The sequence below is a fragment of the Phoenix dactylifera genome, chromosome 5 (assembly GCF_051530095.1).
Source record: "Phoenix dactylifera cultivar Ajwa chromosome 5, Ajwa_hap1_PhDact_Kaust_v1.1, whole genome shotgun sequence".
Classification (NCBI taxonomy): Eukaryota; Viridiplantae; Streptophyta; class Magnoliopsida; order Arecales; family Arecaceae; genus Phoenix; species Phoenix dactylifera.
The window spans coordinates 34,030,849-34,046,888 of record NC_143194.1 but is presented as its reverse complement, the minus strand read 5'-3'; the positions used below and the strand labels follow the sequence as shown (position 1 = coordinate 34,046,888).

General features: G+C 37.9%; 1 protein-coding gene and 1 long non-coding RNA gene across 2 annotated transcripts; one reads left to right on the top strand and one right to left on the bottom strand.

Moving 5' to 3' along the window:
- Window positions 1-2,831: 2,831 nt before the first annotated feature.
- Window positions 2,832-6,069, top strand: LOC103707382 (uncharacterized). Its single transcript, XM_017842863.5, has 6 exons — window positions 2,832-3,679; window positions 3,918-3,994; window positions 4,231-4,288; window positions 4,627-4,831; window positions 4,927-5,380; window positions 5,480-6,069. Exons 1-6 carry the CDS (start codon window positions 3,259-3,261, stop codon window positions 5,837-5,839), a joined length of 1,575 nt encoding a protein of 524 aa, XP_017698352.3. The 5' UTR covers window positions 2,832-3,258; the 3' UTR covers window positions 5,840-6,069.
- A 6,849-nt stretch (window positions 6,070-12,918) lies between these two features.
- Window positions 12,919-15,845, bottom strand: LOC113462739 (uncharacterized). Its single transcript, XR_003385780.3, has 2 exons — window positions 15,523-15,845; window positions 12,919-13,297 (listed from the first exon to the last, which is right to left on the bottom strand). It is a non-coding gene; the product is annotated as an uncharacterized LOC113462739 (long non-coding RNA).
- Window positions 15,846-16,040: the final 195 nt, after the last annotated feature.

Below are 16,040 nucleotides of genomic sequence, written 5' to 3'. Positions count from 1 at the left end.
GTGGATCAGACCAACAAAAGAAGAAAACTATAGATGTTTTTAGACAAGAAGCCATTAATAAGAATAAACAAGCAAAACACCATAGACACTTTTTGAGAAACAATATTACAGACACTTGCATGGCCTTAGGTTGTACTAGTAGACCTTGTCTCATGTTGAATAATAATTGCCTGGAATGGAACTTCTATTACACATAAAGATATTTGAACTAATCCTCAAAAGAAGTGAGAAATAGGTTTTTATTTTATTGGACTCAAACTTCCTTTTAAATGCTAATACAAATATTAAAATATATATTAAAAGACATTAAACTTAACTACATGCATAAATCCAATCATCGGTTGCCTAACTAGAATGAATTGATATTTCTCCTCATCAATGTTGCATATATTGAAAACTAATATATTAACGCTAAACATATGAAGCACCTGCCCATCATATGTCATTCTTATTAGTGACGCATGTCTTCTAAATTATAGGCTGATAATTAATTATTTTTAAAAAATTTAAAAGACATATATATAAATAAATCAAAACAATGAGATGTCTATATAATAGCAGCATTCATCAAATTATGCTATCTGGATAGCATATAACTCAGTTATGTGAGGTAGATAAAAAATATTATTAGCACTTATTTATCTTGACCTAGCATTCATATGGTATTCTAGGAACAAAAGTCCAAATTTTTGTAGAGTCGACCAATGGAAATATGCCAATGTCGTAGATTAATTCGCGAAAAAGGCGCAATTTTGCATGAAACGGAAACTTGAGTGCCTTTTCCTGCGACGAAACGTGACGCACCCAGAAATTAATGGGTGGTGGTTGAGAGAGAGAAAGAGAGGGAGAAAAAGTTGACCAGGGCTAACGTGTGAATGCGTCATCGGTTTTTAAACTACCGAGGCAGATTCTCTGTGCGCTCAGTTTTAAACTTCTTGAAACGGCTTGGGTTGGCCGTCAATCGTCAGACCGGCATTGAAGCCGGTTGGGAGAGTAGGTTGCATGCATGCTCTCGCTCTCTTACCTCACCTTTAACGAATAATAGTTTGGATATTAATTTAATTATTAAGTTAGAAGTACAAACAATGTATAAACTGTTGTCCACAAACAGTGGGTGATATAATCTTTATCCAAAAAAAAAAACAGTGAGTGATTAATATTTATTTATGTAAATTATATAATATGAAAAGGTAATTTTAATCTATATATTATACTATTGGTTTGATCTCAACAGCAAATTTTAAATTTTCTAATTAATGCTTCCAAAAATGAAATCTTGTTAACTCACATCTCCATAAAAAAGTTATTTCTTTAGATTCTACCTTACTGGCATTCTTATAGTTTTTTATTTTTATCTTCGTTTACAAATATTGCATCTTTTATTGGGAAGAATTGAAGAAAAAATTGTTATTGCTGCAAAGCAAAATAGAAGTTTAATTTTAAATAGATGTAATATCTGGTATATCTTTTCATGCAAGATTTTTCTTGATGCTCTTGTTATTAGAAATTTTTGAATATCTATGAGGGATATATCACATGGAAGTTTGAATATTCCATAGTATATATATTGCATTACAAAGGATTGTGAATGTTTAGATGGACAGCATGTCACCATCTCAAAAATGGATTACTATCATCTGTCGGATTTGCATCCTAAACACAATTGGCATGGCAGACATAGCAGGTCGAGAGATCGTTGATGGTTGTCCATTTCTAAGATAGCTAACCCTATCAAATGGATGCTTACCATACTCGGTTTCATAATCTATGTATTTGGTTTTATAATGTACAAATCAGTTATATTCCTTGTCTTCATTCAATTACACAATTGCTCATGTTAACTAGGGCTTAAAAAAAGCAAGCAATGGAAAAAGTTAATTACAAAGGAAAATATAAAAGAATACATTAGACTAATAAGTTGGAAAGACGAATTCATCTAGCTCAACCATTTCTTTTAAGATTTTATGCACATAACCAGCAGTTTATAAAACTCAAATCCATTAAAGATTTGGTGAGCTAATATTCTTTTGTACCACTAATAAAAAACAAAAAGTTAATTACAAAAACAATGATAAAAAATTGTATGCCCAGTTATATGCGTTGGTTGCAATATCTAAGAGCTAAGAAGCACAATCAGCAAGCCAAGCACTCTGCTAGTTGATTTACATAAGTTACATATATGTTGAGATATAATAAGGATATAGTGGAGGTCTGGAGGAGGATCCAGTTCAGCCAAGCTCAACAAGGACTTGTTTAGTTTGTAGAAAGAATTTTTCTTTATTAGAATATTTTTTCTAATATTTGAGAAAATGATTTTTGCATGTTTGGTTGACTATAAGAAAGTGGAACATTCCAAAGTGACTTATATTTGGTTGAGCATCTATTTTTCTGAGAAAGTTATGTAAAATATCTGTTATGCCCTTAATAGAGGGAGAAACCCTATTCCATTCTATCTAAAAGGTTAAGGGCACTTTTGGAAAAAAAAGTTATACCACTTGTTAGCAAGTGGAAAAATGACTTTTCTACATCCCATATAGATTTTTCTTTCCATAAAATATGAATATTTTATTTTGATGGGAAAGCTACATTTTCATTTTGAAAAATTCCAATCAAATATAAGATATTTTTTGATTTTTTGGTTAACCATATTTTTCCTCCTCTTCTCTTGAATCTTTCGCACTAAAGAATGTTTCCTAATTTTTTGCACGAAATTGTGTAATGATTACTTCAAGATCTATGCAAGTAGATTAAAAAAAGTTTAGAGTACTTTAAGATTCACGTGGAGAGTGATCCAATGGTAGATATCGTGAAGGATGACCGATCATTCTCTCGTGTGAAAGATACAAGCCGAACCCAGCGGGAATACCGCGGACATGATGAACTTGGAAAACGTTGCGGTCGCTTGGGGGAATGCGTCGACAATTATCTCTTCTCCCACCCATTAGTAATTATAACCTCCGTTTCTTTTCACTCTCTAGATGCTATTTACCCTCCTCTTTCCCTTCATCCCAACACACTGTTCTTTTGACACATACAACACGGAAAAAAATGGAAGAATCCTAATTGAAAACCAGTCAATATAGGGAATAGTTGTTCATGTCTTCCTCCCATATTATATCATTATTTTTTATTATTTCCATCACCCTCTTCTTCTACCCTTAGCATGACTCGTTGTTCCCACAGTCTTCCCTCTTCTTCCTCCCCCCTGCTACATCCATGAATCTAGCCAGATGGTAGTTTAGAGAGAGAGAGAGGAATATGGGAGTAGAGAAGGAGAAGGAGGTGGTGGAGATCTGCGAAGACGAAGAGAAGAGTGAGAAGAGCGAGAGGAGCGTGGGAAGCAGCCGATCTCCAAGCCGGAGGAGGCCAGCACCAGCCCTGGACCTAAACGAGGTTGTGGCCGCCGAGGGAAGCGAGGAGGGAGAGGCGGAGAGAGGAGAGGATGAGGATGATGGGGAGAGCACCACGGAGGTTGCGGGAGGAGGGAGCTCGAGCAACAACAGCAGTACTAACAACTGCAGCAACAAGGACAACAATAACAGCGGTGTAGCTGAAGGGAACGGGGAGCAAGTGCCCCGGGTGAGGCAGTATATCCGCTCCAAAATGCCGAGGCTTCGGTGGACACCGGATCTCCACCTATCCTTCGTCCATGCCGTCGAGCGGCTCGGAGGGCAAGAGAGTAAAGCCCCTCCTCCTCTTGTGACCTGAAACCCTCCACCAATTCTTCCCTTCCCTCAATTTTATGATAATCAGTAGTTTTCTGAAAGAAAGTTTCGAGATCTGGCCATGAATTTGATGAAGTGATGGTTTCTTTTTATCTCTATCTTCTCAACAAAAATCAGCATTTTCAGATTATCGCCTTTTATTTTCAGTTTTCTGGACTTGTAATTACTTTCTGAGTTAATTGGATGGTGCAGGAGCAACTCCAAAGTTGGTTCTTCAGATGATGAATGTGAGGGGACTCAGTATTGCTCATGTAAAAAGCCACTTGCAGGTACGAAAAAGGAAAGGAAAACTAAAAACGAAGTCCCTAGCTAGAACATACTTTGTCGTGCATGCAAAAGAGAATTGGGTCTTGCTGCCATCCACTCTCTCTCTCCTGGTTATGCACTTATTGTTACTTCAAACTGCTGCTTTCTTAGAAATTTTCCTTAAAAAAAGAAATTGCTGCTTCTCTAAATATCTCCAGTACCCTTGCTGAAAATTCCTTCTGCTGCTTTCTTGGATCAGATGTACCGAAGCAAGAAGCTAGATGACTCTGGGCAAGAAAAGGCATCCATGTCTTCAGGTTTGATCACGCCTCGAATCCTTCTGTTTCCTCTAAATAAGATGATAATTTGTGAGGGCCGCATAACTAAAAAAGTAATTGCTGGGTTGCACAGTTCTGTGCAACATGAACTATGGATCCACTTCCCTGGTTCAGATTTTTGTCCTCTTTCTATCAACCATGATCAAACAGAAATTCTACAACGATGGTGGAAAATAATATGTTTATAGAAAAACGATCAATTCATATGCGGCACGTTTTTAATTGGACATGATAAATGATCAGCTGTGTTAATTTATTCTTGCTTTCCATTAAAAGAGAATATCTAACAGTCTTGAGGCTGATACTCTTCATCACAGTTATGTCACCAATGGATATGCATATGAGAAGAGGAGATCGCCTTCATGAGATGTTCTACCAAAGACCAGGTGCACACCAGTCCTTCAGAATGGAGAGTGGAAGGTTCTTCCCCTCCAGGGGCACCCCCGACCATGCCCGGCTTTACAGCCTGCTGCATCGACTGCAACTCCAACACCCCGTTGATCTCAGGAGCTGCAACTTTGGGTAAAAGAAAGAGCTAAGAATTCCAAGAAAGTGTCCTCGGCACCCAAACCCTAATTTTCTAAACTTTTATCTTCTCTTTGTTTCTCTCCTCTCAGGAGGCATCAGGAGTGGGCTTTCAACCAGCAAGCTGCAGCAAGAGCTGGCACCACGAAGGATCCCGGTTCAGCAAAGTGTTTGATACATGATGCGATCTTCAGAAAGGATGAGAAGCCGTCGACATCTCACACGTTTGACGTGGGGAAGACGACCACCGGAAACGGGAACATGAGACCCTCACACCAATTCCTTGAGGAAAGAAGGTGGCTTCCTGGCGAAATGGTTGGTGACCAAAGACCGGAAGGCAATAGGCTTGGCAGCTTTGATTTGATGGGTGGCAGCTCGAGTCCCCTTGCCCCGGCTGTACCTATGAACCCAATCTCTACAGATTCTACTTCGGGATGGAAAGGGAGCAGCAATTACTGCTATAACGACGACAGGATCCATTCTAACTCTCGAGATCTGATTAATGACAGCCTCGAGCCGCAATTCGAAAACCCATTTCGACTGGAGGTAGTATGCAGATATTTGAAAACCATTTGAGCAACAATCTCGCTTTTAACAATGAAATGGCGAGCTCTAACGTCTTTGATTCATGATTTTGTGACGCAGCTGCAGAATCATCCAATGAGCAAGCCCATGACTAGATCTCAAGAGAATCTTGCCAAGAAAGAGAACCGTATCGCAGAGGTGAAGAGGATGAGAATGACGATGCAGAGGGATTGGATTCCCAACCTGCAGTTAAGCTTGAGCCCAAATTTGGAACATGATGAGAGTAACAGCAACAAGGGTGTCGAAGCTGAAGAGGAAGTCGATAGCGTGCTCTCACTTTCACTCTCTACCCCGATTTCCATGCGACAAAAAGAAACCGGGAAGCCCGAAATCCAGTTCCTGCAAAAAGGTAGCAGCCACAAGGTCGCTATGGGGCTGAGTACTTCAGATCTGACCATGTCAATTAAGGCATTGGAGTGAGATCTTTCAAGTACTTAAGGCCTTTCCATATGCATAGTTATGCTGCGCGTGAATAAGGTTTAGCCAATGATCCCTTTTGAGTCCTTGCATTTTAGTGATAGTAGCTCTGGATTTTACATGTTTAATTTGGAGTGCTATGATCATCTGAAATTGATATGTTGTCATTTGGATCATTGGGAAATATTTGGGGAAATATTTAAGATACCTATGAAAACAGTGAGTTAGTTGCAGTTCTTACATCCATGGGTTGATTTCCCCTCTCTCTCTCTCTCTCTCTCTCTCTCTCTCTCTCTCTCACAATTATACCATACATTGCAAGCACCAACATAGCCGTCACATGTCAATCACTTTGTCTCCTTCTTATGTGCTCCATTTATCATGCGCTCATCTTAGTGATTGGCCCACAACATGGAGATGAAGTGATTGGCATAGTGCACAGCCACATGGTGTATGCAATGCATGGCATAATTTCGTCTCTCTCTCAATGTATGTGTATGTTGTGCACACATACCACCTCCCCCCCCCCTAAAGAAAGAAAAAAAAAAAGAATGAATTTTTATTTTTGATTTTTGTTAAAGAGTTTGATTTTTTATTTGCTTAAAAGGGAAAAGAAAAAAAAAGAAAAGGAGAACACACTACAAGGCAATATTTAACCAAGTAGTTTCAATAGCTTGATTTATGCGATATATATGACGAACACAATGTTAACTTATGCTTGCTTGCCTGTACATTGCATTGTGGTGGAAGGATCCTTGATTCTAAATATAAGAATCTTTTTGTAGAGTATGTGATAACTCTGGGCTAATAACATCCCCTACATCATTAGTTGATGCAGCATATATATGTGTGCGTGCTTTATCAATCAATTTTTTAGGATTCCAATGGAAGTATTAATGATGTGACATTGCAAAACTTGCAACTAATTGTTTTATTTACAGTGATCAGCCCTACATCTCTTTTTGTTCAAACATCATATCACGAAACCTGGATACTTTGCTAGCGCATGGTTTCTAGATTATCAACTCATTTATGCCACCAAGATGGTGTATATTTTACAATGCAATCTGATGACACTTCCCCCTTTTTTTGTCTCATATATATCTATATCTATATATATTTATATATGTATAAATAAAGTTCATAGTTGTTTCTGAGGAATGAAGAGGGTCCTCAAAAATGGTTTAATAAAACTGTACAAGAGTTAACAGTACGTACTGACCAATCTGAGTATCAGTTTTTTTTCTTTTTTCTAAAGGAAAACCTGAGTATCAAGTTATGAGCATTGACCTACACATCTCTCCCAAAAAAAAAAAAAAAAAAAATCTTTCCCAGGGCTTGGCCCCTATAAAAATCAAATCTCGAGCGACACTTGTGGTCTGAGATTTCAGGCTGAACCTAATTACTGATTAGAGGCCATTTTTTATCTCTCTCAGCACTATACAGTAGCGTCAAAACACAGAGTACGTACCGATGGTTAGAAAAATCTGATTGCATGCTGTACCATATTCTCTATTACTGATTACTCCTAGAGATATTATAGGCCACAAGCTTTCCAATGTCGCTTGTCTTGGTAGACTTGAGGAATTCTATGGCCAATCGAGAAAAGGCACCAAGCATTTTTCAGTTACCCATTTTCTTTTGTTGTCATTAACGTACTGCTGCTGATGTTGATGATTCCGTGCATTTTTTTTTGTCAATTAAAAGAAAAGTAGGCCCACCCTCACTATAATTATTCATACCCTGATACTCAATAAAGTTATAATTGTAACTAGAACAACTTTTACAAATCATGACTGCAGAAAGATAAAAATGCATTAAAATCTCCATAGTAGATCATGCAATCTGATAAATGGATTTTTTTATTTTTGACTTTGTCAAATGGTGATAGGTCCAAAACTATGAGTTGCTCTATCAGATGGCAATATCAATTTGTAAAGGTGGAAGACCTTGACAATGTCATGATGCAGTGCGTTAGTGCTCAGTCCGAGCAAAGAATTGCTGGTTTATAAGTATATCTCTAGCAGATTGTCTAGCTGATATGTTTCTACTCGTACCATCTTGATCGATTTTAATTTAGCATTATATTCGATAACATTTTGCTTTGTGGACAGCTTTCTTTTAGACCTACAAATTTTCGCATTCATAATTTTGCACCCCTTCCAATACCACTGGTATTGCCAGTTTCAATGTCTATGAAATATTGTGGGACTTTTCAGTTCTTAGTTTATTTTTTGTTACGTAGATTTAAATTCTCCTAACCCTTCCTAATCGAGACCTGTTACTCAACTCCTTTTTTGTTTGTAGCTTTCAAGAATCCACTTCCTCACTGCTGTGTAATGACTAATTCTCATGATTAAGCTTATGATATTTCCCTAAGATTTTTGTGAAATTACACTCTTTTCTGATAAGTGAAGAATAGCATTTCTCATATTACAACTCTATAGACATGCCAATTGCTCAACCATTTTTCATTTGGTTTTAAGTTTGTGATATCCCAACATCTTATCCAATAAGACTAGTTGAAAGGTATTATTTAGATTCTTTTGTATTATATAAGTACTCAAGATCTTTCCATCATACTATTAATATGAGAGATGTTGCTGGAAATTGGACCCGGGGGCTACCACGAAGCCAGGACAGGGGGAGGAGGAGCTCCGCTACCGGAAGGGCGGACGGCGGCGCGCCGGCCGGTGACGTCCTCCTGGAGGGGTGTACGTCCTGCAAAAAGCCGGTGGCCGGGCTCCCCGGCGCCGTCCCTCCGATGCTTAAGTCAGAGGGGGCCAATATGTGGAGAGAGCAGGGAAGAGAGTATCTGGAGAAAACAGCAAGAACATTTGGATAAGATAAAGAAGACGAAGAGGATGATGTCCTCCCTTGTGTCTGTGCTTCCCGGCGGGTTCAGTCCCGGGGATCTGTTTCCATTTTTTTGTTGTCCTCTCCCCTTGGTTCTTCCAGGTTCCCTTTTATAGGAGGGGATTACGTTACCTGGGAGGTAACCGGGGGATTTGTCCCTGTCTGTGATAATTGGGCACGATTTGGCCCATTTATGGCATAGTGGAGAACGGGGCCGAATCAGACCGGAACCAGGGAGTTGTCACGGTCGATCGGACCTGTTGGAGTGGTTGAACCGCCGGCCGTAGCGGGCCTGGGGTCTGTGGATGGTAAGTGCATTTATTACTGAATGAACCGGCGGCCAGGTAGAGCCATACGCTCTGATGGTTCAGTGATCCGGAGATCGTCTTGGGCCGTGTTCATTAAATGCCTGAGTGCATCGGAGACTTGAGGGAGTCTCATACATTAATGGCAGGTCGTGCCGAACGCCTGCGGAGATCTTATGCCTTGATGGCTTGGAGATAGTGGCAGGTCGCAAGCCGTAGGAGTTGTCAAGTCCCTTGGACTTTAGGCGGAGGTTGAACATTTGGTTAAGGCATCGGCTCGGCAAGGGTGCCGAGCCGAGCTGGTCGCCCAATGGGGCGCCCTGTGGCGGGGTTGCTTCAAGTACTCCTGGTCGGCGCCCTTTGGGCGAGCACCTTCTAGCCGAGCACCTCTATTTGGCGCTCTCTAGTCAGCGCTTTCTAGTTGAGCGCTTCTCTGGTCGGCGTCCGTTGGTCGGTTGTTCCTATCCGAGCATCTCTACTTGGTTATTTTGATTGGGCGCCTCTTGGCGCTCTCTCTGGTCGGCGCCCTTTAGTCGAGCGTCTTCCTGGTCGGCTCTTTCTAGCCGAACATCCCTACTTTGGGACGTTGGTTGGTCCGAGCGCCTCTTGGCGCTCCGGTCGGCACTTTTGGGCCAAGCATCTTTTCAGATTGGCGCTCTCTCTGGTCGAGCGCCCCTCTGGCCGAGCTCCTTTCTGGTCGGCGCTTTTTGGCCGAGCTCCTTTCTGGTCGGCGCTTTTTGGCCGAGCGCCTCCGTAGTGGTATGATTTTGGGGTTTTTCCCCCAACAAGAGACATGCTTGCATGGATTCTCACATACTCTTCTTTTTAAGTCTCGGCATTATCACCAAACTAAAGATCCAAATCTAATCACAAACATCACGATTAGTTAGTAGTTAGCTCCAAAAGGATCGGAACTACAACATCTCTCAGTCTATATGGGTCATTGGCTGAGTCCATTTTAATACCATTCATAACGATTGAGGACGTCACTCAAAAAAGCTAGCGAAAAGGTATTTTTTAAGTTCCTTAATCCTATTTGAGTACTCAAGATCTTTCTAATCCACTACCAATTTTGGACTAAATGCACGCCAGTTGGAGCTCTCATATATTCCTCCATTAAAGATCTTGTGTCCATTCTAGGCTAAAAGCCCAAATCCAATCAAGTCTAATAAAAAAAAATCATAATCAACTTGTGGTTAATCTTAAACAGATCTGTATTGCAGTATCTCTTAGTCTATATAGGCCATGAACTAGATTTTCTCTAATATCATTTGTAACAATTCAGAGCCTTGCCTAAAAAAACTAGTTAGAAGGTGTTTTGTAGATTCTCTAACCCAATATCAAAATCTCCCCAACCCGCATGGCTCTCATAGTTGCTATTTAAAGCATCTCATTATGCCTTAACAAAGAGTGAAAGAAGTAGCCAAATGCTTTGACCTTAGAGTTACACGTCAACTTATGATCCTAGCACACTCACGGTGGAAATAATTGGACTCCACTCTTAGGCTTTGTTTGAGATTATTATTGACAGTAGAGCTTTTAGAACTTTTAGAAGTAGAGCTATCGAAAAATAGAGCTTTTGTAAGTAGAGTTTTTATAAAAGTTAATTGTTGTTTGGTAACTACAATTTTAAAGTGTTGTGAAGCTTTAACAGATGTTTGGTAAACAAAATAAGAAAGTATTTTTGGTATGATAAAATGAAAATAAACGATATTGCATAGTGAACTATAATACAATATAATATTATGTATTATTATATAATAAAGTATTAATATTTTATATAATATTATTATAATATAGTATAATATAATATTGAATGCTATAGCATAATAATATAACATAATATAATATGATATGATTTCATACGATATGATAATGTATTATTAATAGTATAATATTACCACAAGGTGATATAATGTAATATAATATTCTTATAATTATGACTTAACATAACATATAATATTATATAACCGATTAGAATCTAATCTAATAATATAATATAATATGATATGATATATTATATTCTAGTATAATAATATTATATTATTACTAAATATTATTATATTAGATTATATCATTATAATAAAATTATATTATATTATATATTTAAATTATAATAATATAATATTATTATAATATAATCATATGATAGAATATAATATAATGAAATATAATCTAATATATTATCATATTATATTATAATATTATTACAATAATATTATATTATATTATATTATATTTATAGTGTAATAATATATTATGATAAAGATGTAATCATGAGATTTGTTGGTGGGCATTTTGGTTATTAGAAAAAATTTATTAAAATTAAAACGACTTTTTGACATTAGCAAGAAAGTACTTTTAGGGAGAAGTTTCAAAATAGAGATTTTTCCAAATAGACATTTTAAATTTTCTAACAAATCCAAAACAACTTTTCGATTTTTTACCAAACCCCTCTATATCATCAAAAAATACTTTTAGAGGATCAGAAAGTATTTTTTAGCCTACCAAAAATTTTGCCGAAGCCGGCCTCGTATATTATAACTCGGACTCCTTGATGAGGGTCGAGATTAAGGGGAGAGTCCAGCCCTTCACCATCGACATCCAGAAGAAGTCCACTTTTTTCAGCTCCTCCTCCCTTGCATCAACCACCTATAAGAGAAAGCTCACGCCGACGATCTTCTCATCCAACTCTCGTCCTTTTAATGTTGCTTTAGAAGTAAACAATTGGGACATGAAGACAAAGGGATAAAGAGAATGCCTTTTGCAGCAATGTCACGTGTTTGGTTGCTGGCAGCATCAGCATCAGCGTCATCCGCCTCCAACCAAACGAAGTTATTCGTCGCCACAAACCGGGCTGCACGTGACATGCAGGTGGAAATCCCACCTAAATTTCCAACGTCCTCTCTACGTTTGGGAAATCTTGCAGCTCCACGAATGAAAGATTCTGCTTCTGGAAGTCCACACGGACAAAGTTGGCCGAAGTCTGTGACTATCGCCTTACGATAGACCCCAATAATTACAGTCAGAATTGTAAAATTTTTTGTGAAGAATGTGGTGGTTTTTTGAGAAGCATTGCAATTTACGCCGGCTTGACGGAGGCTGGACCTACATATATGTATTTAGTTTCACATTAATTATTTATTAAATAGATTTTAGGTACTTTTATAGGATCAAGAAATCCAAATAATTACTTTCGGCTAGTCTTTTCGATAAAGTTTTGGGTTGCGACAAATTGTATCAGAGCAATCTGACCCATGGCCTATATGGACTAGAGGACAATATAGTATGGTCTCATTGAGGCCGACCACGGATCGATCATAGTGTTTGTGATTAGATTTAAATGGATGTAGACCTGTAGCTTAATGAGTATGTTGGAGCTTAAACAAGAAGAATATGTGAGGACCCGTGGGGGCGCGTGTTTAGTCACATGTTGATTATTTATTGGGTAGATCTTAAATACTTATCCAGGATCAAAGAATCTAAATAATACTTTTTAGATAGTCTTTTTCAATAAGGTCCTGATTGTGATAGAGGGTTTATGAACACGAGAGTTCATCCAATGCCCATGGCCATAAGAGGGGCATGTTGACCTATTTTCATCCGTCTCTTTGATATCTCCATTCTTTCGCATGTTAAAATTATCTCCCAATGCATGGAAGATGAATGACATATTTTACTTCTCACAAGCCCACGCCCTTCTAGTGAAGCCACCATCAATTTTGTCTTTTGAGATTGATGCAAACCATGATTTTAGATCGACTAGGCAAAAAAACAAAAAAAGAAGAAAAAAGAAGAAGAAGACTGCTCTCCTCTTCAAGACTGAAAATTTGTGTTTCTTAAATTCAAAGTGTCCTTGGATCACTTTCATGGTAAAAAGAGATGCATTGCCTAAAGTCATGCCTTTGAAAAAGAGTTCCCTTCTAGAACTATTTCAAAAGTATCTTCTGGATGGTTCGATTACTCGAAGCAATGTGCTACTTTGAGCTGATTGAATTGACTCAGCTTAACAACAAAAACAGCAATTAACAAATTGGAAGATAAATGTTCTTCTGACTAGGAAAACCAAGTGACCATAGATAACTTAAGCATCCTTCAAATACTCTCTCAAAAGAAAAATCTTGAACAATCGATGCACAGAAAACCATGTCGTCAGAAAAAGACTTAGACCCTGAGAACAAGGCCATGCCTACAATATTGTACTACTAATACTACTACTTCTTCACCTTTTTCATCAAGAAAATATTGCAGGAGAGTCACCTTTCATGATCAAATCCAGAACCACTCTCCAGCACCTGCACTGAGGAGAGAACCATCCATCAGGCCCAAATCTCCTTTGCATTCCCACATTTGATATCAAAGCTAACATAAGTACAATAGACAGAAGACATCCAGGAATAGAATTAAAATGATTTTGGTCACAGATTTGTCACCACATAATAATAATGATAAGCTAGTTTCCAAGCCCAGCAACCAAGAAGCAATGCATATCAAAAGTCACCACAGGTTGGATGGAAGCAACAAGGAGATTTTTGAGCAAGGAGATATCAGAAGCCTTATGCAAGCTTCTAGCTAAAGAGATTGTGAAATTTGTTGCTCATTGTGCTTGGGGAAAAAGCTAGTTCATAAACAGCATTATGAAGAACGAACTGGTCTGGAGGTTGTAACAGGAAGTTGCAGGAAACAGGGAGTTTTACAAGATCAGATGGTCAAATTAAAACAAGCCCTGTTGTGGAAAGAGATGATAAGTTATTAAAGACTCTGAGGCTCTTTCTTTTTAAACCTAGGAACACAAAAAAAATTATAACTCTTAATTTTTTCTGACCATCCAACCAATCATTTAATTGGCGATTCCACACGAAGAAGATGACGGTGATGATGATGACGACGACGATGAAAAAGTAACAAACAAGAGATCAATTCTCTCCAACAAAACATCAAATGAAGGTGTAGGAGCGAGTCATCATTTTGTTCACAAAATTGTAACGGACATCGTCACAATTAAGAACAAAATCAAAATATCTGTCTGTACGAAAGATTAAATCAATTATGGAGTTTAACAAATTCATGCCTTCTTGTGCCAGACACTATGTTTCACCACCATTGTTCGACCCACAAAAGACCTGACAAAGGATTACTGGAAGACCTTCTAGCCTTACATCACCTAAAATCCTACTCTGTTTCCAACTTTACCGCCATCAAAATCCGATATCCAGGGACCTGGATCTTTAATGGTCCATAGTAGTCATGTTCCATCGGAAAAATCCAATGTTACAAACATGTATAAAACTCAACCTCACCTATCAAGAACCCTTGAAAACAGTAAAAATCTAATACCAATCTACAGCTCCTTTCATCTATAAATTTCTAGCAATGTCTTTTAAACAAGCCCAGCTTGTTTTTCGAATGATGTTTACTTGTCAGCCCACCTTTTCATACCACTTTTTCCTCTCACTGATCTTTAAACCATTTTACAAGTGTCCAATAGAGATGATGCATTGGCCCTGATAAGTTATGTTCTTTCTTTTCTAGGCCATCATTCCGAAAGCTGCCATACTTTTTCTCATCTTAATGTTTGAGATTGCATACCTTCTAAGAAGTTCTTTAAAGCAAAGAAGAAACTAATTTGTTTGTACATCTAAAACTATATTATGACATCTATAACTATAGTATGTTCCAACAAACAACCCTCTCTTAATCTCTCTTAAAAAGGAATATTCAAATCAACTTTTTCTTCTTTTTTTTTCTTTCTTTCCAATAGAAGCAGTTGCAGGCAATTAGCTACACAACATGGGTAGCCCTCCACCAAATACCCTTAATCTCCCTAACTCTACTGAAAGCAGAAATCGATTCCAAGTCACTTGGTCCAACTGCCAAGGACTTTACCAGCTTGATAAGTTAGCACCTTCATGTTTAAATCAACTATCGAGATATGGAGACTGCCATCGTAAGAACCATCCAATCCTAATTTTTAGACTTTAAACTAGTTATAATTATAAGCATAATTCCTCAGCAGCTTCAAAGGACATTGACTAGTTTCAAAGGTCAATCTAAAGATTGATGACGCTAAAAACATCATGAAACTCCATTCGTAGAATGACCTCACCAAATAATTTGTTGAATTACATACATACATACATACATACATATATATATATATATATATGAAAGACGTGTCCCATCACTGAAATGTTGCACAATTCTAAAGCTGATATTCCAAAAAGCTAAGCTAAACATGCTTTTAAAGCGCAGAAGTAAATAGCCATCCATCATTTAAAAGGGAGAAAAAATATGTACAATTCACTAGCATTAATGCCACATTTTAAAAAAAAGAGCATACGATAAAAATTGAAGATATCATGCATTATGCTGATGAATTTAGACAAAAGCAATAAGCTGATTTAGGGCTTGCAAAGCCAAAAGGAGTGCAGATTTGTGGGCACGTTGAAGCATTTGTTCCGGGTCCGAGGCATGCCCAGGACGGTGATTGGACTATGGCTACCGGAGACCGTGGAGCCCCTTTACCTAGAGTGTCCTTTTATCGAGCACTTGTGGGGCACGTTGAAGCCTCCGTTCCGGATCCGAGATATGCCAGGGACGGTGAAGGCGTGGTGATCGGAGCGGCGAGCTAAAAGGGTCCCCGAGAGCTCATGGCTGGACCGGTACCGTATGGCTGCCAGAAACCGTAGAGCACCTTTACCTTGGGTGTCATTCTATCGAGCATTTGTTGGCATCTCGAAGCCTCTGTTCCGGTCCGAGTTTAGCAGCAACAACCAGTTTGATTGGTTCATATTTTCAGCAACATCCTATTTAAGCAATACAAAAATAAAATAGAATACGGATTAAATATTGATATAGTCAAATTTATATTTATTTTATTTAAATATTAGTTAAATATATAAATTTATATTTATAATTATTATAAACAAATATGGATATAAATCGAATAATTAAATTTTATTACCATATAATCAAAAATATTACTAAATAGATGATAATTTAAATTAATTATATATTAATATAATTATTTTTTAAAAAAATTA